Here is a 21,792-nt window from a genome sequence, read left to right on the forward strand (position 1 = left end):
ATTAGTTTCACATCAAAACACAAAAAAATAAACGGTTCACTCAGGCTAGGTTTACTTGCTCTTTAAGAAAACATTACTCCCAAAATGCATCTCGGGAAAATAAGGAAGTGTAAATTCCACGTCCCACATTTAAACGTAGAAGTGTTGAGTTGGCGGACGTTTGAAGTGACTAGCTATAGGCCAATAGCCCTGACCTCTAACATGTGTAAGGTAATGGAGCGTATGGTTACGGTTAGATTAACCTACATAGTAGAAAGCAGGAGCATGATTAGTCCAAGTCAGAGTGGTTTCCGTAGAGGGAGGACGACCATGGACCCTGTGCTGTGTTTGGAGAATATAGTTAGAAAGGCCCAGGCAAATAAGGAGATGGTAGACGCCATCCTTTTTGATGTTGAAAAGGCGTATGACATGTTGTGGCAGGATGGTCTCCTTATTAAGCTTGAAAGCATGGGAATAGGTGGGAGGATGTTTAATTGGGTATTGGATTTCCTTAAGGATAGAACTATGGAAGTGAGGGTGGGGGCAACCCATTCTAGGGTCTATCCTACAGAGAATGGAGTCCCACAAGGGAGTGTGTGCAGTCCATTACTCTTTAGTGTTATGATTAATGACATTTTCTCAGAGTTTGATGCTAGTCTTGGAAGGTCTCTGTATGCAGATGATGGGGCGTTGTGGGTTAAAGGCCGTAATGGTACGTTTGCTGAAAAGAAGCTACAGGCAGCTGTAAGCACAGTAGAGAAATGGGGTAATAAGTGGGGCTTCCGTTTCTCAGTTGAGAAGACTCAAGTGATATGCTTTTCCAGGAAGAGGGAAAATCCAATCTTACGAATCGTACTCTATGGACAAATGGTAAAGCAAGTACAAGTTATTCGGTTTCTGGGAGTCTGGATGGATAGTAAGCTGATCTTTGGAGAGCATATCCAGAGAGGAGTGATGAGATGCAAAAAGGCAATCAATGTAATGAGGTGCTTAGCTGGAAGTAGCTGGGGCGCCAGTATGAAATCTCTTAAGCAAATGTACATTGCCATAATCAGATCAGCATTAGACTATGCGTGTATTGCATATGGTTCAGCTGCAAAGTCACATCTCACCAAATGTGATGTAATACAGGCACAGGCCATCCGGCTGTGTTGTGGGGCATTCAAGACTTCATCAGTTGCAGCTCTACAGGTGGAGGTTGGAGAGTTACCATTATATTTGAGGCGTATGCAGTTTCCCATGGTATACTGGACTAATTTGCAAGGACACAAACAAGATCATCCAACCAAATCAGTTCTAGAGCCATGCTGGGAGCATGGGCGTACAAAGCTAAATAGTTTTGGATGGGTAGGAGATAGCTCTGCCAGGGAGTTAGGGATATCCAATTTAACACTTAGCTGTACAGTACCACTACCAGCAACTCCCCCGTGGCTTTTCCCCATGCCTACAGTAGATCTTGAAATTATTAAGAAATCAAAACAATGTAATGAATTTGGAGGGATGAATAGTTTGATACAACAGTATATAAGTGATAAGTATAACGGGTCAATTCAAATTTTTACAGACGGGTCAAAAGATCCAGACACAGGTAGGACAGGGGCAGCAGTACACATACCACAGTTTAATGTATCAATTATCAAAAGAACGTCAGATCATTTAGCAGTATTCACAGTGGAGCTGTTAGCCATTTTATTGGCTCTCTGGTGGATAGAAGAGGGAAGGTCAAGTAGATGCATCATTTGCTCAGACTCAATGGCAGCTCTAATCAGCATTTCAAATGGCAAATCTACTTGTAGGCCTGATCTAGTTTATGAGGTTCTTCAGTTTGTTTAAAATAGAAAGAATGCAAATAACGGTGGGCTTTTTATGGGTCCCATCCCATGCTGAAGTAGAAGGCAATGAGGTTGTCGACATGTTGGCAAAAAAGGCACTGAAACAGGATAGACAGCTGGGTGTTCCATTAAGTAAATCTGAAGTTAAAACAATAATTAAATCAGAAATCAACAAGGTGTGGCAAGAACAATGGGATAGGGAAAATAAGGGTCGGTTCCTGCATAGAATCCAGAGGCAGGTGGTAACAAGGAGACAGGGCTGTTGGAACCGAAGATGTGAGGTTATCATCACAAGACTACGCATAGGGCACACATGTCTTAACCACAGTATGAACATCATAGGCAAACATGAAACAGGGGTCTGCCCAAAATGTAATGGAAGAGAAACAGTGGAGCATGTATTACTACAATGTGAAGCGTACAATTTGGAGAGAAGGGAGCTGTTGAAAAATGTTAAAGCTTTGGGTCAAACAAGCTTGACCTTAGAGGGTTTACTCTCCTTTTCCTCACTGAGACCACCAGCATGGAAACATGTATTGAGTTATCTAAAAGCAACAGGTTTATTTGACAGATTATAATTTAATCTGTTGTTTTCTATCTATATGATTTTGTTTATTTACTTTTGTTCTTTTGCATAGTTTATAACGTATAACCTCCATCGAAGCTCTAAAACAAACAGTAGGTGGCGGTAATGCACCATATTGGTTTGCTAATCGCCAAATAAACTCAAAAGAAGAAGAAGAAGAAGTTGGCGGACGTTTCGTAAAGCTATGATTTGCACCAATGTATGTATCTGTGTAAGGCAAGTAATAAAATATCCAAACGTACTAAATACAAAGAACGGGTAGCGCCTGTTGTTATCGGTAATCTGCGATCCTAAATATGCAATTATAGTTCAATTTCCATCCATCATTCATTGCTGGCCAATTTCTCGGTCCGCATCATAAAGACGTCTGTACCGACTAGGGATGGACGCCCAGCCCGGGACCTATGGCTATACACGGGCAGCCTGCACCATACTGACACACCTGGTGTGCACTATATTCACCATATTAATCACAGTTCTGTCCCGACCAGGATCAAGTAAGCCTTTATACCGTACATGCAATCTGTTGTAGACTTACACGTGTTTAACTGTTTGTTTGATTCATATTTTCTATTTCTCAAGGTTTGTTTTCTTGGCATCCCTTTCTTATGACACTGGCTGTAAGTAGTAACATGCTGCCGCCCACCTCACGTTAAACATCAAGTACGTTAAACATCAAGTATGTCGACATCCAGAATTATTAACATGACCCTTTCCCCGACAGTTCTCCTTCTTCATGACTGAAGCCATCCTCGTCTTCTCGCCCCATGGCTCCCCCTTCAGAATGTTTCCACACAAGAGCAAGGGCCGGCTTCACTGGGTCCTGCAGTGCCTGGGCCTGGCATGTGCTGCCCTTGGCTTCGTAGCCATCGTGTACAACAAACACTTGGCTGGGAAGGCCCACTTCACTTCCTGGCACGGCCTGACGGGCTTGGTGACGGTGTGCGTGGTGGGGATCCAGTGCTTGGCCGCCGTGTCGTTGATCTACCCCTCCCTGGTGAAGGGCTGGTCCCTCGCCAAACTCAAACGATACCACGCAGCTGCGGGCCTCCTGACTTACCTGCTGGGCGGCGGCAGCCTGTTCCTGGGCGTCAGCTCCGTGTGGTTCACGGCCTCTGTGGGGGAGCTGGCCTGGTACCTTACAGCGCTCTGCCCGGTGCTGAGCAGCCTGGTCATCATGAGCCAAGTCTCCAACGCCTACATGGCAAAGAAACGCTTGCAGTCCTGACAGTATCAATGCGACCTTACAAATACGGATCAAATCAATAAACGGCGGCAAACAGGGCGTCTTGAGTCTTGAAGTTGAAAGCAACAGTTGGTTTTGGGTTTTAAAATGTTATATTTGTGCTCAAGACTCAAGACACACTAAGCTGCCGTTTGGAATCTTTCCTTCACAATGGTTCACTTACTTGACATTCTGCCTTGTTTGTGCTAGTTTTTTTTACTCCAACCGCATTGCAATACAATTGTTTTATTGTTAAAATAACATTGATAACAGTTAGATTCTGTTCCTCTGTGTGTATGAAATGACAATTCTCTATGCAACAGCCACAGATGGGTCAAATAAAACCGATGTTGCAAACTAATTACAAAACATATATATTTTACATCATAAATAAATAATTGTGAAGAACATCGAAATGAGGAACAAACTACAAGATGTCATAAAACATAAAAAATTGTAATAAAATAATGCACAGTAAAAGAATAAACATACTTGACAGTTGCTTACTATCGATTCAGATAAGGACTTTCCAATAGCCTCAGACTGAAAGAGGGGCCAACCCATGTATGAACCCTTTTCAAAGTGCTAGGTGGGTCTGCCAAATACCAGCAAACATTTTCCAAGACATGCTTCAACACTGAAGATGTTCCTCAGAACTTGCTTAAACCCACTGCAGATGTTCCTAAGAACACACTGCAGATGTTCCTAAGAACACACTGCAGATGTTCAAAGACATGCTTCAACACTGCATGTGTTCCTAAGAACACGCTGCGGATGTTTCTCAGAACATGCTTCCACACACTGCAGATGTCCCTCAGAACATCCTTCAACACACTGCATATGTTCCTCAGAACATGATACAACACACTGCATATGTTCCAAGACATGTGCCAACACACTGCAGATGTTCCTCAGAACATGTTTCAGCAGACGGCAGATGTTCCACAGGAGATGCTTCAACACACTGCAGATCTTTCTCAGAACATGGTTCAACACACTGCAGATCTTCCTCAGAACATGCTCAAACAGACTGCAGGAACATGTCAGACAATATGTAGGACTACTCAGTACCTTGATTTCAGACTACTCAAAGAAAGTGATTGCATCTGTTTAATGTCCAGTGTTTTCTTCCGTGTGTTCAGAACATCCAACATAGTTGGTGTACGTCAGTTAAAGAAAGAATAATTCCCTTTACTAGCTAGCATTAGATCGCACAAGAGAAACACAATGCTAAAGGCCAGACAACAGCAACAACATGGAGAATCGCCAAGCAGCACTCATCTACACTTGGAATAGTGAAAGAAGCTACTGAAGAACTGCACTAATTCATAAAGACATTTTTGGAAAAGCTACATCGTAACGGCAACATCAATGTGGTAAGGCCATTATATAAGTTGAAAGTTTGACCCAGCTGTTGGAGGTCCTCTGATCATCTCTTTCTCAGGACACACTACTCCGAGTACTCTGTGAACACCCTCCACTTAGATGCTCGGATAGGAAGAGTTGCATTTGTTCTCCGCAGGTTTATACAACCAAAGGTAACGCGTGTTCAACGGGTTGAACTCAATTCACTATTGGTTCCTGGAGAATGAATAGTAAAAAAAGAAAATGCTAATTACTGCCTATTTGATCAGGACAAAACGTAGTTTGTAAATAATGGTAGGCCTACAGCTGAGGATCGGTTGGCTCCATTTGGTTTGCGCACTTGTTGCTTTTTAATATAAATGCCACTTGTACTTGTGTTTGGTGTTTAACCATACAATGTCGCTGCTCAGTAGTTCCGACCGAGCAGAAAAGGGTTTACGGACATGAAGCCTAACTTCCAAGACCTCTGTGTTATTTAAGGCTGAAGATGAAAGAAGCCCCCTGCGTATCAAAGGCTTCCATTAAAGTACATTCATCTTATTTCTAACCGAGTAAAGTAAATTCTGTTCCCCTGGGGCGTAGACGCACTTGGTTGTGAAGTTTCCATAAAGCCTCCCCACCAAACCCATTCTGCATACAACAGTATCAACATGGATCAATGAACAGAACCCATATTTACAAGATATCAACAATTCCATTTATAGGTTAAATAAAAACATCCAGACCTCATATCCTTTCAGACAAGGGGGTTGGGGAGGGGGGGGATCTATAATGAGATAACTAGAAACTAAAGTATCTGACCATGGCTAGAGGCTCAGCTATTGATTCAGATCAGGTGTTCCGCTTCTTTTTTAGGCCCCTCGCTTCTACACAACAGTAGCTTTCCAGCGCACTTAAAAAGACTCCTACACTCAACTTTTATTGGATTTTATTAGACTTATTTTATAGCCTTATATTTCACAACAAATTTCGCAGCTACTCATTGAGAAAGATTAATTACAGGCCTTTTTAAAATCAAATTGCCCCATTTAAAAATGAAATTATTCACACTGGAAAACCTGGCTTGAAGATGAAGAAGAGGGTTTGTTTGGGGAAAAATAGAATTGGTGGACCGAACAAACAAACACATGATCCGATATAGTGGCGTCCTGCACTGCAGATGTCTGAGATATTTGTCATTTTATTTCAGTAAATATGTCTTTGAATTCGGAACTAGTACGTTCTAGTATTAAAGTTGACCATAAACCTCCATGAAATAAAAGGCAAAGAGGTGCAACAACACAGCAAAATGGAATGTGGAACATTTTCAGATCCTGTGAAATCGAATGGATGCATTTCTTCACGACACTACACTGAGCAGTCTCTCTTTCTGGGGTGAAAAGGTGAGCTGGGAAACCTTATTTATGGTGGATTTGTTGATTTCCTAGCCTAGAAAAAAACAATGATTGGGAGTAGTTTTACAAGATTTATCAAAAGACTGATGCACATGTTATTCCAATAATAAAAAATAAAAAAACATGTCTGACTCCAATACTACGAACGTATGCCCAAAGACCCATGTGGCAGAACCATCTAAACTACTAGTGTCTTTCACAACCCCCCCACAACTGTTCATGTAAACTGGTAGTGAAAGGTCTTGTCCCTTACATGGTGATTCACAATTAATGACATGGGGGTGAGGAAGGAAGGGGCTGGGGCTGAGGAGCCAATCACATGCCAGGTGTTCTGATGGCCTATTGGCCCATCACCTCGATGACGTCATCGTCAGAGCTACTGTGGTCGGTGTCCCCGGCGAGCGGGCCGTCCGCCTGGCTCAGCGCCATGCCCAGCAGGCTGGAGCGGGAGCCGCTGTAGGGGCCGGGGCCCGACGACGGGAACCCCCCGGGCGGGTTGGAGTACATTCTGGGCTCGGACCCGCCGTAGTTGAGGGAGTAGCCCGGGGACAGCAGGCCGGCCATACTGGGGTTCATCAGGTAGGGCGGCAGGGAGCCCTGCGCCAGCGAGGAGGAGGAGGGGGAGGAGGAGGAGGAGGTGGAGGCGGCCGACACGGCTGGCCCGGCGGACGAGTAGACGGAGGAGAGGGAGGAGCAAGAGGGGACCGTGGAGGGCAGGTGTCCGTTCCCCTGGCCCAGCAGGTCCGACGCGGCCGACGGGAACATGGCCTGCAGGTCGCCCAGCGCCTGCCCTGCGTTCTGGAGGAAGGAGGAGGGACCCCCGCCGCTGCCCATGTGGTACGGGTGGGTCATGTGACCCATGTTCCCCATCATGGAGGAGGACGAGGTGAGGCCGGCCTGTGGGTAGGAGCCGCCGCTGCCCAGGGACATGCCCTGGTAGCGGCCGGCCGCAGAAGCGCGCTTGCTGCTGAACGGCTTGTTGCTGCTGTTGGCGCTCAGCTTGCGCTTGTTTCCACGGAGGTCGGAGGCGGAGACTGCGGGGAGGTCGTCTCTGAGGTCACCGGACTGGTAGTGCTGGGAGTCGCTGGCGGCGCCGGACGACATGTCCAGCGGTGAGGGCAGGCCGCCGGGCGCCCCCGCCATGTCCTCGTCGGCGGAGGCTGCGTAGCGCCGGAGTTCTCGCAGGATCTCAGGGCTCTCGGGGGAGGAGGGCCGCGGGGGTCCGTCCGGGCTGCTCTGGGTGGGGGAGGAGCAGCCATTGCTGATGGCGCGAGCCTGGGAACCCTGCAGGTCTGGATGAACGAGGACGGACATCAGGGCCGTGAGTTGGTGGCAGGAAAAGACATCGCTTTTCTGTCCTCTATGGCAATTCACTTATTTGAAATGCAAACTGAAATATTGCTTTACAGATTTACATATGCTTCTACAGGCAAAAACAACATCTGCAATAAGATCCTAATGAAACATTTTCTACACGCACAATGAAAACATTTAGTATAGCTAGGAGTAATTTTATCACCAAAAACATGGATGTTTATAAAATGTAGCTTAAGCCGAAATAATCCAGCCTATGGCTTGACCTAGCAGAATACTATTGGGATCTTAATTTCAAACGAAGTTTCCTCTAAAAAGGCCTTTCATGTCAGTCATGGTGATGAGCCCTGTCCAATACACACTCCACTCAGTTCTGCTAGCCTGCGTAGTGTACGGGGTATTATCAAACACCAGGGGCCTCTACGAATTCTCTTTTTTGCATAGGAGATGGGGATGACCCGGAAGTGCTTGGAGGAAAGGTTGTTCGAATTCTAAAAATGCTTAGGAAAGGAGCCTCGATGCTTCCATTAACCCTCCTTTAGCAGAGGTTACTCCTGAGCTTCCTTTGCGAAAGGAAAGGAGATAGTGGTATCCCATAATCCTTTGCGGTGGCAATATTTAAAGCAACATGCCACAGACGAAGTTTACAGACTCTACGCGAAGACGCATGAGGGACGCGGTAAAGCAGAAGAATAGAAGAGAAGAAAATACAATTGATAATAATGGATATCAATTCCAGAAACATAATTATTTGAATATAAATGAATTAATTTATTGCTGGTTAGTAAGCACATAAAATACACCATAAGAAAAGAAAATGCCAACTTCATATTTAAGAAAGACTACTGGGGGCGGTTCATTTCAACATCAACATAAGTTTAGCCTATTTTTTTTCACACCTAAAATATTCCCGTTGGCCAAGTCCGACCTAAGTGATTCTCACTGTTGGCGATAACCTGATTGAAATCAGTACGACAAGAACGCATGGATCAAAGAGCGCTTGTTTAGTCAATCTTCGGAAAATTTTAGTTTCACACTAGAGACGCTAGAGGTCGGCAATACCCGCCGTCGTGCAATGACGTCGGTTAGGAAGAGTGGAGTCAAATGCATTTTAAACAGTGCCGTCTTTTCCTATGTTCGAAAGGAATCACCTTTTCATCTCTCCTTGACCCGATGACGTTTTCCACAAAGGTTAAGGAAAGGAGGCAGATGGAGGCAGAGGAGATTTGACTATTCGTAGAGGCCCCAGGTGTATTGCTGTTTTGCCCTCTAGATGGCGCTACTGTCTAGCGAATACAGAGGCTGGCTCCGTGAGCCAAGGATGAGCTAGGGGAGGGGGACGCTTCCCAGACAGCACAGTTGCTATGATATTTAAGCAAAGGTTTACCAAAACAAATTAAGGGTTAGGTCTAGAAATCTTTAGTTTAATCCACAGATAAATAATTAGGTAATTTATTAGTCATTTCCATCAAGACCCCATCAAGGAATGCCTCGAACATAGTTCAGAAATAAATAAATGGGACAGTTATTGTAAGGACTTGATCACTAGAAGAGGACCTGAATGAGTACACTATTGTAACAGGACTTCACTGCTACAAGAGGACTTCACTGCTATGAGTGAGGACGTGAATACTAAATGAGGACTTAAATACTATAACTTCTACAAGATGACCTGGCTGCTCTAAGAGGACTTCACTGCTTTAAGTACTGTACCTCTTGAAGATGAGGAGCCTCCCGTTACTTGCCGGTTGATCTTTCCTGATCGAATGGCAAAGATTCGACCATCATTGGTCCTAATGTAGGTACCTGGGGTAAAAAGAAAAAGACAGAGTTCAGGTATTCCATCACATGAGCTTTTACAACATGTGAAAGTGCTGTCCAATGGGACTGTTCCTACCTTTAGAACCCTTGATGACATGGATGCTTTCTCCTGCTCCTATTCTGGCCTGGGCCTCTGAATTACTGTTGGCTCCTGGAATAACAATGTCTGAAAAAATACATACATTTGGGATTAATTACAGAGCAATTTTGGTCATTAAACGGCCATTAAGTAAATAACATCATTAGATAGCTACGGATTCAGTAGTGTTTACTGGAGGATGACACTAGTGATTGGAGAGTGTAACAGAGGATGACACTAGATGATTACCAGTTGTTGTTACGATCCTCTGGACATAAACTCCCGCCTTCTGCAGGAAGTTGACAGGAAAGCCGCCCCCTCCAGAGCTGGACCCGGCCATGCTGGCCTGCCGAGGCATCATGGGGATGGGAGTGGACTGGATGGGCCGGACACTAGCCACGGGCTTGTCCTCTGGCCTGCCACCGGGACACCTGAAACACACAAAGGCCATACAAATTAAAAACACACACAAATCTCAAGTCTTTTGTTAATTAGTATTGTGAGCTGCAGCAAAGGCATTCAACCTAAGCAACTACCGATACAGCTCATTAACGTCTTCATCCCAAAATGGCCTTTATCCGGGCAAAGCCCCTGCCCCCCCAATTGCAAGTGGAAATTCTGAGGCATTAAACCCATAAGAAAGCGGTCACACCCCTAGAAAGATTAGATTCTCAACCTCTAGTGCATCATATACATTGTTAGCTAAACAAGGCAAATCCAACCTCAAACAAAATAAGGGGCTTATAACTAAAGTTGCGTAACTGCACATGCACAGCAGTGGTGATCTTCTCCCATCATCGGGTCTACACAAACTGAATGTCGAATAAAAGCTGAGAATCCAGAGGGTCAAGGAGCGTTTAACGATTATTTATCTCAGTCGAGGATGGTCAGCAGTCGGCTGCAGACATGGGGGGGGTCAAAAACCGTTGTGATCCCCTTTTCTAAGAAGGAACTGACCAGTTGCGCTGGCTGAACGCTGGTATGTTGGCGAGGGTTTGGTCGCTGGTGGGGTAGTAGTGGGCGTAGGACGGACGTGAGTACGGGACACAGGCCCTCTTCTCGTCCTCGTAGCTCTTCTTGGCGGCTCTCTTCTCTGCCTTGGTCAACTTGGACTCCTTCCGGTCCATCAGAAGAGACTCGTGGTGGAAGGGGATCTACGGACAGAAGATAACAGATGGCACCTGCTCAGAACAAGGGAAGGAGCCAGAGGGAAACGGGGAAAACATGCTTGGGTGATTAACTAAGTAAATGTCCAAATCGATTCACATTGATTGATTACCTAAATAATCAGTGGAAATTTAACGGAAGATATCACGTGCATTATACTTCTACACCACACACACACACGCACGCACTAACAAATAGGTGTTGACCACATAGATATCCCACCAAGCTGATATTCTTATTTGCATGAGGAGCAGTTCCATGTAACATTCAGAAGTGCTTATAAGCGGTGTTATTCCTGAGTGGGTCCATGCAGCAGCAGCAGCAGCAGCAGCGAGCTGGGAGCCAGTACCTTGGTGATGAGGTGAGGGTAGAGCAGGCAGGCCTGGCTCATGACCGACTCCATGTCCTCGTGGGGCTTCAGGGAGTACTTTTGGTCGGGCTCCTCCTCCACAAAGTGCAGCAGGGACTCCACCTCCTTCCGCGTGAAGTTCAGCACGGGGTTGAGGTCGTCCACCACACGATCTGGTTCAGAGTGAAGATTCAGTAAATGATGGCTAGCAGTATCCATGAGGTCGGGCAAGCTCAAAGTTGTGAAAACAGGGATGTTTTGACTTCATGTCTTAGAAGTATTATAGCCTAATAAACAACATGCATTATATCATAATAAAATATTAATATTAAAACATCATAATGTTATTTTCATTCATAATCGATGTAATTTCTTACACAATATAGAGTGAGAATTTGGTGTGACAAGAGCAGATGGACGACCCCATGGGCTGGCCGTAGGGGTTGGCCCTGCTCAGCAGACCACATGCCTGGGTTTCAGTGCTCATGTATGACACGTCTTCATTGCATTTCCCCAGCCAACCCCTGGGCCGAGCCGTCTCTTACCCGACATGCCCTGCTTGGAGACCTGCCGGTCGTAGATCTTCTTCTCCAGGGTGAAGTCGCACACCAGCCGGTAGATATGGCAGGGCTTCCTCTGGCCGTAGCGGTACACCCGGCACACGGCCTGGGCGTCGTGGCACGGGTTCCAGGAGGCGTCAAACACCACCACGCGGTTGGCCCCGATCAGGTTCACGCCCAGGCAGCCCGCCCTGCAGCAGCACAGCCACATGGAGACCTGAGTGTGTGTCTGTGTGTGAGGGAGTTCAGTGTGTGTGTGTTTGATTGTGTGTGTGTGTGTGTTTGATTGTGCGTGTGTGTGTTTGATTGTGTGGGTGTGTGTGTGTTTGAGTGTGTGTGTTTTTGTTTGAGTGTGTGTGTTTGAGTGTGTGTGTTTGAGTTTGAGTGTGTGCGTTTGAGTTTGAGTGTGTGAGTGTGCGTGTGGGTGCGCGTGAGTGCGAGTGTGCGCGTGAGTGTGAGTGTGCGCGTGAGTGTGAGTGTGCGCGTGTGTGTGTGTGCGAGTTTGAGTGTGCGCGTGTGTGCGTGTAAGTGTAAAGGGCTCTTTAAGGTTCCTCGTTGACGCAACGCAAGGGGGTTACCGACACGTTACGTCCTTGCGGACTCTCTTTGCGTCAACCTCAAGGACCTGACGTGTGCCTCCCAAAAATCCTAACCTGGCGTCAAGGCGACGCAGCCGAAAGGGCTGTGATTGGTCCGCTAACTACATCATTCCCGACGTTAAGCTTTGTATGTAAAAAATCCAAGGCCAAACATGTCAATCTTTCCTTCATGGCCGAAACCTTTTCTCTTTACCCGCTAGTAATCGATCAAAAAGTGGAGACGTTTGACCAGAATGGACAGCGACGACCGACTAGCAGCATATCTTCTTTTTTTTGTGCATTGTTTGAGTCGTATTCAGCTTTCAAGTTGCCAGAATCCATACCATAATAAAAACTTCTAGTCGTAGACCAATTGTAAAGTAATAGCATGCACACACAAAGTGTGTGTGTGTGTGTGTGTGTGTGTGTGTGTGTGTGTGTGTGTGTGTGTGTGTGTGTGTGTGTGTGTGTGTGTGTGTGTGTGTGTGTGTGTGTGTGTGTGTGTGTGTGTGTGTGTGTGTGTGTTACCTTGTAGACAGTAGGAACACCCATGCATTGGTGTTCTGCGGGTCATTGAACTGGTTGATGAGTCTCTCTCTCTCTGAGGAGGATGTGCTTCCATCCAGCCCTAAGGAGAAGAGGGAGGACCATTATTACATCAAATTCATCTCTACTGCATCACTAATAAAACTGATCTGTGATAGACAGACAAGTTGACTAAAAACAGATACTAATTTCAGTCACCAATAGCAGACGGTTGGATCTTAAATCGAGCCGAGAGCCACATTAAGTAAAGGACTCAGCCATACTGAAAGTTGCATTATACATTGGCATATTTCATGAAGGCGTGCATAATGTGGAGACTTATTTATTCCGAATAATCAAAAGATAGATCGGAAAGATTAATCAATCATTAGTTCAAATCCATTTGTCAGCAGCGCGGGCCAACGAGGTACTTATGAGGTAAATGACAGCTATGATAACTGATCATCTACAACGTGGGAGGTGGTCTCTGTGAGAACCGGGCAAAGCACGGAGGACTCACTGTAGTAGTTGATGTTGCGGACCCAGGGCTGGCTGGGCATGTCTCCATGTACCGGTACGGGCCTCTTCGCCAAGAAGTCCTCTATCACCGTTAGGGTAGACAAGCTCTGGCTGAACGGTTGAAGAACAATGCACATTACAACAGCCGTCTTACACATGAAGAGAGGGGTTCTGCCGTTATTGACCACTGATGATTACAATGCATACAAGGCCAAATCTGCTCCATAATGGAAAGGATAAAAATCAATCCATCAGAATGGAGTAAAGACTAAAGGTACAAGTCCTAATAAATGAGCAAGTCTCATTTAAAGGAAGTATAGTCCAAAGGACAGGAAGGACAGACCTGAACACCAGGATCTTGTCACCGGTCCGCACGCTCTCTTCAATCAGATGGAAGAGCAGAACCATCTTGGCAGAGTTCTCCAGTACCCCGGTCCTGTACCTGGACATGATGTCTTTAGCCTGAGGAAACAAAGGTAATACCTCAACTTGATGACTTCTGTACGTTTAAAGTGGTCCATTCAACGTCTTCAGAACCATGGCAGGTACCTGCATTATAATACCACAACATGATATAGAGGCTAACGATAGAGAAATTATTTTACATATTAATCACGGAAAAGAGAAAATAACTAATGCATCACAGGCTTCACACTCTTATCTTATGTAAGATATTGTGAAGGTGACATCAGTGAAAAGAACATCTGGACTATTATGCTCAAAAAGTTGGGGAGAGCTGTACCGTATTTTCCGCACTATAAGGCGCACTTAAAAGTCTATAATTTTCTCAAAAACGACAGTGCACCTTATAATCCGGTGCGCCTTATAGTGCGGAAAATATGGTACTACAATAACTCAGTCGACAACAAAACTACTAGTCAAGAACTATGGATTGATCCATCGCGTATTGCTCTTGTCCACCTCAGTTTAAGAGATTGGATATTCAGTAATAAATGTATCCTAAGCAGGGATCTAACAGCACATTCTGCTCAGGGTGTGTGTTCAATGAAACAATGTCGTGAGCGGGGTGGACAGAGGAGACGATTTCGTTACCGCAATGCCATGTAAAACTAGAAAAAGCATTTCTAGTTATTTTTTAAAAACACAAATAGCCCAATAATCGAGAAGTATGAGAGGGGTACAGCCCCATTTAAAGAAAGGCAAAATGTCTCTTCCAGGCCAGGAAGACAAAAATAACAATCTGGCAGGCTAGTGATCCAACAGACTGGAACGTTTCTGAATTCTGCTGTCTATTAGTGCCCAAATAAATGAATAGCACAACTTAATGAAAATGAAACATCAGAAAATTGAATGTGATCCGTTTTCTAGGCTGCGAACAGAGAGTCGTAGTGGTGCCGCACCCATTCGTAGGTGATGACTTGATTGGCTCGTTCCTGACTGTGGTTGATGGGAGGCAGAGCGGCGTTGGCCTTGCCCTTGAGGCCGGCAGAGGGGCCCCTGGGGTTAGAGGCAAGGTCGTCCAGGTCCAGGTCCTGCTCGTTGGCCAGGTTCTCCTTCTGCAGCGTCTCAAACAGCACGTCGGGGTGGTTCCAGATCTTCACACAAAACACAACCACACTTATTTGTTAAGACCCAAATGGACAGAAAGGGTTAGAAAGTAGGTTTGGGCCGATGTCACATTTTTCAAACGAGTTGCACAGTGGAACTTAGGGAGACATAGGGATTTGGGATAAGTTTGGTATGATAACGAGTTGGAATGTTCGTTTGGGAGCAAAAAAGCGCAAAGACGCATTCTTAAGATGGCTGTTTTTAGCCGATTCTATCAAAACGCCATCTTGTTTTTAAGACTCGATAGGTAGATTGACGAACACAGAGCTAGTGACATCCGTCAACAACACGCAAGCTCTGTGTTCGCCAATCGAGTCTTAAAAACAAGATGGCGTCGACAGGTGAACTACTGATGGTATTGTGTGTATAAAATGTCCTTTTTAATAAACAATCTATACACTTACAAAGTTATCAATGCCTCGTTTTATATGTTAAGACCCTTATTATACTACTACCAAAGAAGTGTCGGATTACTTCTAGCCTTGTAAGCGGTTTATAATAGCGATTTAGTTTTTACCATGAGTCATGCCCCTATCGTTCCCAGTTTATAGCGTTTTGATAGAATCGGCTACAAACAGGCAACTTAAGAATGCGTCTATATGCGCTTTTTTGCTCCCAAACGACCATTCCAACTCGTGATCATACTAAACATATCCCAGATCCATTTCACACCGGATTTCTCCTTTAACGAGTGATGCACGGCACGCACCCAACCATGCTTCTCATTTAGAAAGAGAGCTAAAGCAAATATAAATAGTCCCACCTTGCAGCAGACGCAGAAGGCCTTCAGGGGGTTGAGGCCCAGCCAGCCGCTGTTGCCGGCCTCTCGGAAGCGGTTCATGAACTCCGTGTAGAGCGCTCTCTGGATGGGCGACAGGCGCACCAGCATCACGTGCTCCTCCTTGGAGGGGAGTTGGTCTCGCAGCACGTCGTGGCCTCGCCTGCAACCCAGAAACACAGAACGAGAGACTGTTACCATGACAGCACCACAGACCGTTACCGTGCTCTACGGGGAAAACAGGATGATGCAGACTCCGTAGGGATAGGAATAATGGAAGGATATCTAGATTTTGACATTAGTTATTTACCGACAAAATAGCTCTGACTATCTATAAAATAACTATGTCACTACTGCCTTCTTACTATCCAGGGAGTTCTGTGAGCTCTAGATGGGGAGTTCTTGGTGGAATGAAGGAACTACTCGGGTGTGTGTTACGACATTGCATAATTAGACGTGCCAGATCAACGTCGGCTAGGGCGGGTGGAACAACAATTATAATAAGAAAATGCATTTCCTGCAGAAAATGCGGTCAGTGCTGTAGCACAAAGTGAGGTTGAAAATATTTTTCATAAAAAAACGTTAAATGCCTTAAATCAAGTGAAGGGATTTGAAGCAAAGTTCAACAGTCTAAATGGAGTAAACAATGTCAACATGCACACCATTTAAGAAAATGTAAATGGTTGGAAACAAATAAAGTGACAGCTGAATGAAAAAAGCGCAAAGCAATGCTAAAAATTAATTTAACTGAAAAATCTGAAAGGTCAAATGTATTGCAGAGAGAGAGAGAGAGAGAGAGAGAGAGAGAGAGAGAGAGAGAGAGAGAGAGAGAGAGAGAGAGAGAGAGAGAGAGAGAGAGAGAGAGAGAGAGAGAGAGAGAGAGAGAGAGAGAGAGAGAGAGAGAGAGAGAGAGAGAGAGAGAGAGAGACTCATTCATGTAATTTTTTTATTTAATTTGGTTTGTTATCATTTATATGTTAAATTGTCTGTTTTTGTTTTTCTGCTCTTAACATTTTTATCCTGCTATTTATCTATGTATCCTTTGTAATTCTCTAGTTCTTTGTATTTCCAATGTATTTCACTCAACATCATTGCAAATGAGTGCTTTGCCCTCAATGAATTTTCGAGTTAAATCAAAGAAAAAAATCGAATAGTAATGTGGTCAATACGAAATAGAGGCATTCATTTTAGCCCCAAACGAGTCAGCTCACGGATAAATAACCTTGCACACGAAACACATAAGCTCATCATACACCACATCTACACGTCCCATAACGCCTTCCAGAGGCGGGGGGGCTCACCTCTGCACAAAGCCCTCCAGCAGGCTGTGCAGCACGTGGCTGCGGTAGCGCATGAGCCGTCCGTCCTGCGGCGTGCTGTCCACACACTGCCCGTTCAGGATGGGCCGCTCGAACATGTTGCTGAACTCCTGCCGCGTGCCCAGGAAGTCGGGCCGGACGAAGTCCACCATGCACCAGTACTCGATGAGGTTGTTCTGCAGCGGGTAGCCGGTCAGCACCACGCGGCGCCGCGAGCGGATGCTCTTCAGGGCCTGCGACGTGTTGGCGTGGCAGTTCTTGATGCGGTGGCCCTCGTCACAGATCACCACATCAGGGCCGGGCCGGGCGATGGACCGCTCGATACCTGGGGTGAACATGGGAGATACCGTCTCTCTATACCTGAGGTAAACACAGGAGATACAGTCTCTGTGCCTGAGGTAAGCACAGGAGATACAGTCTCTGTGCCTGAGGTAAGCACAGGAGATACAGTCTCTGTGCCTGAGGTTAGGGCTGCTCGATTCTGGAAAGAAAATCTCTATACCTGAAGTAAACAAAGCAGATGCAATATGTCTTAACCTGTTGTAAAGAATGGAGATACAATATTTCTGATACTTAATACCTGTGAAGTCTTGGGATAGGTAGTGAAGAAATCAAAACTGAAAAATCATGCTAATTTCAGCGTCTTTGTGACTGATGACCTTCCCTGACCTTTCATGAGCTCCTGCTGTCGGTCCTCCTCGTCGAGGTCGATGATGATGGGCCCGGCAGGCTTTTTAGACTTCCTCTTGCGGCCCATGACGAAAGTCTTCTTCATAGACAGCAGGCGGTACATCTCATAGCCCATGAGGAGCACTCCTCCGTCTCTTGACCAGTCCTCCACCACCTTCGCCCTGGCCACCGTCGTTCTGCAAGGACACACACGTTGAAATCCGACCTCCCGGGACAAAAACCAGGCCTGACACTACACTTTTTTATCTGACAAACAGCGCAAAAAATTAACAATTACTTTATAATGATCCATGAACCAAATATTTGCATAAAACTGCAACATTAAGCGGCCATTGTTTTTGGCGATGGACTTGTCCATTGGTTGATTACTGGTGGCAGTTTTAACGCTTTAACTGCTCCACACAGAGGGGCTTATTCTACATACTTGTGCTCGTCGTTGAGAATGTGAACTCTGAATGTGCGGCCCGTGGCGAAGGCAGGGTCGGTGTCGGGTGGCAGGGCTTCTTGGGGAGGAAGCCAGAGGTTGAACTCGGTTAGCCAGTTCTGAAGGGTGTTCACCTGGGGGGAAGAAATACGAGCACTTACAATTGATTCGGTTCAATCGCTTAAATTACAGTGAAGCAGACATACGTAAGTGTACCGAGCAATAGCATGGAAATGATTCAAAGGATCAGTATACTCACAGGGACAATGGCCAACACGGTATGGGCCCCAGTGTGCCTTAGCAGGATGTCTACGAAGGAGATGACCTGCAGGGTTTTCCCCAGCCCCATGCTGTGAGCCAGGATGCAGCCAAAACCACTGCTACTCTTGTACCTCTCCAGGGACTCCACAAGGTTATCATACAAAAAGCGGATTCCTCCAACCTTACAGATGAGGGAGACAAGATAAGATGGATTAACCAATAAGAAATGCACACAAAAGCTGCCCTTAAAGGCCCATGTATAAAATTAAGTTTAAGAGTGGTTCAAGATAAGTGAGCCATAGAGAGAGAGGGATGGAGGAAGAGCGAGAGAGCGAGAGCATGGTAAGAGTGCCGACCTGGTGAGGTTTAACAGCCCTGGCTAACTGCGGGGCGAGGTAGAGGTCTTCCTCGTCGGCTGGGTGGTTGATGTTGACCAGCACTCGCCCCTGGGTATCGGGCTGGTTCAGCGCATCGTTGACATGGGCGCCGCTGCTCTCCTGCGTGCCTCCACCCTCCGCCTCCTCGTCAGCGGACTCACTACTGATTTGTAGGGCGTCCTCGTCCCCAGAACTCAGCTCAATTACATCAGAGTCTACATCGGAGCAAATGAGCCGCACTGTTAACATTTGTCAATCGATGAGGAGTGAAAGACTCCAAGGTTGGATGCAGGAAAGATCTCTTCACATATTGTGCAGTCATATTCATTTAACCAATATATTTCAACTAGGATATGTTTGATTTTAAAGCAGTATAATTTTCAACTTCTTACCAGGAAGCTTGGAGGCTTCTTCCTTGTCGTCTTCCTCCTCCTCCTCCTCCTCTTCCTCCTCCTCCTCACCACCACTACTATCCAGGCAGATGATTTCCTGCTTGCTGAGCAAAGTGGGAACCAACTGGGCTGCTTCCCCTGCCCTTAATGTAGTGTCTGCTAGTGTGGAAGAGGCCAAGGGAGAAAGGAACAGAAAAAAGACAATTAAGATGAAGAAAATTATTAAAAAGCAGAAATTGAGTTAACTGGATAGCCACGGTAATTTAACAGGTTAGCTAACAGGGGTAACCTGGTTGAGGTTCAGCAACCGGGGGGGCTGTGGTGGGGAAGTCCTTTCTCTGCTGCTCCAGGCGCTTCCGCCGCTCCATCTCCTCCTGCTGGGCCGCTTTGGTCCCAGCCTCCAGCTGATGCTCCTTCAGCAGCTTTCTGTAACAACACAAGAGTTACAGAGGGCAAAGAAAACACGAGATGGGATGCAGATATTTAACAACTGAGGGCAGTGTACCTGATGTTCTTCCTCATGTGTGTAGGTTTCGATGTCTTTGATAGTCTGGAACCTTTGGAGGACTTTGAGGACTTGGAGGACTTGGAGGATTTTGAGGACTTTGCGGATTTGGATGATTTAGTCTTTGGGGTTTTAGTTTTGAGCACAGGTGGCTTGCTCTGGCTGGAGTCCTCTGGACTGGCTTGTGGCTGGGAGGAAGAAGCAGGTCTCGACGGAGGTTGAGATGGAGGTCTGGATGGAGTTCGGGAGGGGGGGCGAGATGGGGGCTGGGACGAAGGCTCAGAAGAGGGCTCCCCGGAGTTAACGGACTCCTCGCCATCCCGAGATGTTTCTGCGTTGTCCTGGGGACTGCCAGTTTGCTCTGTCAGGACAAGAGGACATTGGTCATCTAAGTGCTAAGAAATCATTGTAGCTGTCTGGGAGGTACACAATGAAGCAAATCGACTCCAAAAATAGAGAACCATCGATCATAATGTTAACTTATTACATTGTCAACTACAGAACCCAATGTCAAGTCAATATTAATATATCATCCTCCAAATGTTCATGAAGCTATGAACGCAAAATAAATCTGCATATATACCATATTTTCCATCCTAGAATGATTAAAATTACACCTCTTAACAGTAGTACAGTTGTTAACATGTATACTCCTTTCCATGTATCAAATGAATGCAGGGACACATTTCTCATCACTCACCAACTGCATCATCTTCATCATCTTCATCATCTCCATCCCCATCATCCTCTTCATCTTCTTCTTCTTCTTCTTCTTCATTTTCCAAATCCTCTTCTTCACTGTTAAGGCTTTGCTCCAGTTCACTTTCTGATACGGCCTCTTCAGACATGGTGTCTTATGGGACTCTGAGTATTACCTATACAACCTCATTTCATTTCGATCCTAAAAAAAAACCACAATAACAATAGTGTTGAACGATTTCATAGCATTTAATACCAAGTTAAACATTTGCTTTCACTTGATCTCTATAACAAAGTGCTTTCATAAACAAATAGTCCCAGCATATTAGGACAATTTGGTGATTCGGCATGATACCTACTGGCCTATCATCCAACATTTGATCTGTAATATTGGGAAGTGTTCTTACGGTGTTATGTTAGCAGAAGCATTTCAAGCTGTGTGGCTAGTAATAAAATATGAAGTTGTACTGTAGCGTTACTATGGCCAAAGGAGGAGGTTACACAACAAAGACCGCGTCCCCAAACAGGTACAGACAACCTCTATAATTTATTCTTGCCAACAAAGGAGTGTGACTGGTTTGCGAACTAGGAGGCGAACGTTTGCTCTTGATCTGCTCTGCTGTCTGATTTTCAACGATAGCGTTACTCCGCTAACAGGAGCTAAGTTGAGGCTATCGCGCTCGGCTAGCTAAGATGCAGCAACGAGATATAAATCTCGAAGAACCCGCAATAGCTTTGTTGAAACCTTACCTCTCATACGTTAACGTTACTCTTTCGTGAAGTATAGCTCTGGGGTTACGATGATGATTAATCAATTTACATTTATATATTTGAATAAATGGACTGTCAAAGGCTGCTAATTTGCCATTTTTTGCAGTGTGCCCGTTATGTCCGTCCCCTGACGACGGGAGGCGGTGAGTCTAATCAAAGGTTCCGCTGGGGAATGAACTCCGGTAGCACTCTGGTGGTACAACATTTAATATGTCCATGGGTATGAGTACAACATACACATCTATATCATGTGTGTTATTACCACTTGTCTAATACTAATCTTTAATCTATATAGCTATGTGAGTGCAGCAATGTACAATCACAGCAGCAGAGAGGACTTCAACCATAATATTTATTAAGGACAACCTGCACTTTTTCTGTATTTTCACAATAATTGTACAACTGTACATATCCTGCACACTGTAAATACCACCTGCTTATATGCAATATTGTATACAGGATTTGTTTTTATATGTATTCCATATTTGACCTTTTACATTTTTGTATTTAATATTACACCGTTGTTTATATTACACTAAGAGAGAGAGAGAGAGAGAGAGAGAGAGAGAGAGAGAGAGAGGGAGAGGGAGAGGGAGAGGAGAGAGAGAGAGAGAGAGAGAGAGAGAGAGAGAGAGAGAGAGAGAGAGAGAGAGAGAGAGAGAGAGAGAGAGAGAGAGAGAGAGAGAGAGAGAGAGAGAGAGAGAGAGAGAGAGA

At 45.4% G+C, this 21,792-nt stretch overlaps 2 protein-coding genes across 8 annotated transcripts; one reads left to right on the top strand and one right to left on the bottom strand.

Moving 5' to 3' along the window:
• LOC132470255 (transmembrane reductase CYB561D2) lies at positions 1 to 4,123 on the top strand. 5 transcript variants are annotated; one of them, XM_060068630.1, is made up of 5 exons: positions 1 to 143; positions 2,554 to 2,613; positions 2,761 to 2,894; positions 2,980 to 3,017; positions 3,122 to 4,123. In XM_060068630.1, the coding sequence occupies exons 1-5, from the start codon at positions 85 to 87 to the stop codon at positions 3,623 to 3,625; spliced, it is 795 nt and encodes a 264-aa protein (XP_059924613.1). In that variant the 5' UTR covers positions 1 to 84; the 3' UTR covers positions 3,626 to 4,123. The 5 variants fall into 5 exon arrangements, with proteins under 5 accessions (XP_059924613.1, XP_059924614.1, XP_059924615.1 ...); XM_060068631.1 differs by having other exon boundaries at positions 20 to 143; positions 2,778 to 2,894; XM_060068632.1 differs by having other exon boundaries at positions 25 to 143; positions 2,554 to 2,596.
• Positions 4,124 to 5,898: 1,775 nt separating this feature from the next.
• rad54l2 (RAD54 like 2) lies at positions 5,899 to 21,229 on the bottom strand. 3 transcript variants are annotated; one of them, XM_060068626.1, is made up of 22 exons: positions 21,058 to 21,229; positions 20,309 to 20,509; positions 19,609 to 19,969; positions 19,384 to 19,529; positions 19,104 to 19,262; positions 18,691 to 18,926; positions 18,333 to 18,515; positions 18,074 to 18,207; positions 17,629 to 17,825; positions 16,942 to 17,284; positions 15,626 to 15,803; positions 14,655 to 14,849; positions 13,637 to 13,755; positions 13,295 to 13,404; positions 12,778 to 12,877; positions 11,657 to 11,862; positions 11,112 to 11,284; positions 10,553 to 10,749; positions 9,845 to 10,026; positions 9,593 to 9,682; positions 9,409 to 9,501; positions 5,899 to 7,673 (listed from the first exon to the last, which is right to left on the bottom strand). In XM_060068626.1, the coding sequence occupies exons 2-22, from the start codon at positions 20,454 to 20,456 to the stop codon at positions 6,721 to 6,723; spliced, it is 4,503 nt and encodes a 1,500-aa protein (XP_059924609.1). In that variant the 5' UTR covers positions 20,457 to 20,509; positions 21,058 to 21,229; the 3' UTR covers positions 5,899 to 6,720. The 3 variants fall into 3 exon arrangements, with proteins under 3 accessions (XP_059924609.1, XP_059924611.1, XP_059924610.1); XM_060068628.1 differs by having other exon boundaries at positions 19,104 to 19,259; positions 19,393 to 19,529; positions 21,058 to 21,228; XM_060068627.1 differs by having other exon boundaries at positions 19,393 to 19,529; positions 21,058 to 21,228.
• Between the last annotated feature and the right edge of the window lie 563 nt (positions 21,230 to 21,792).

Source organism: Gadus macrocephalus, chromosome 13, assembly GCF_031168955.1.
Source record: "Gadus macrocephalus chromosome 13, ASM3116895v1".
Taxonomy (NCBI): Eukaryota; Metazoa; Chordata; class Actinopteri; order Gadiformes; family Gadidae; genus Gadus; species Gadus macrocephalus.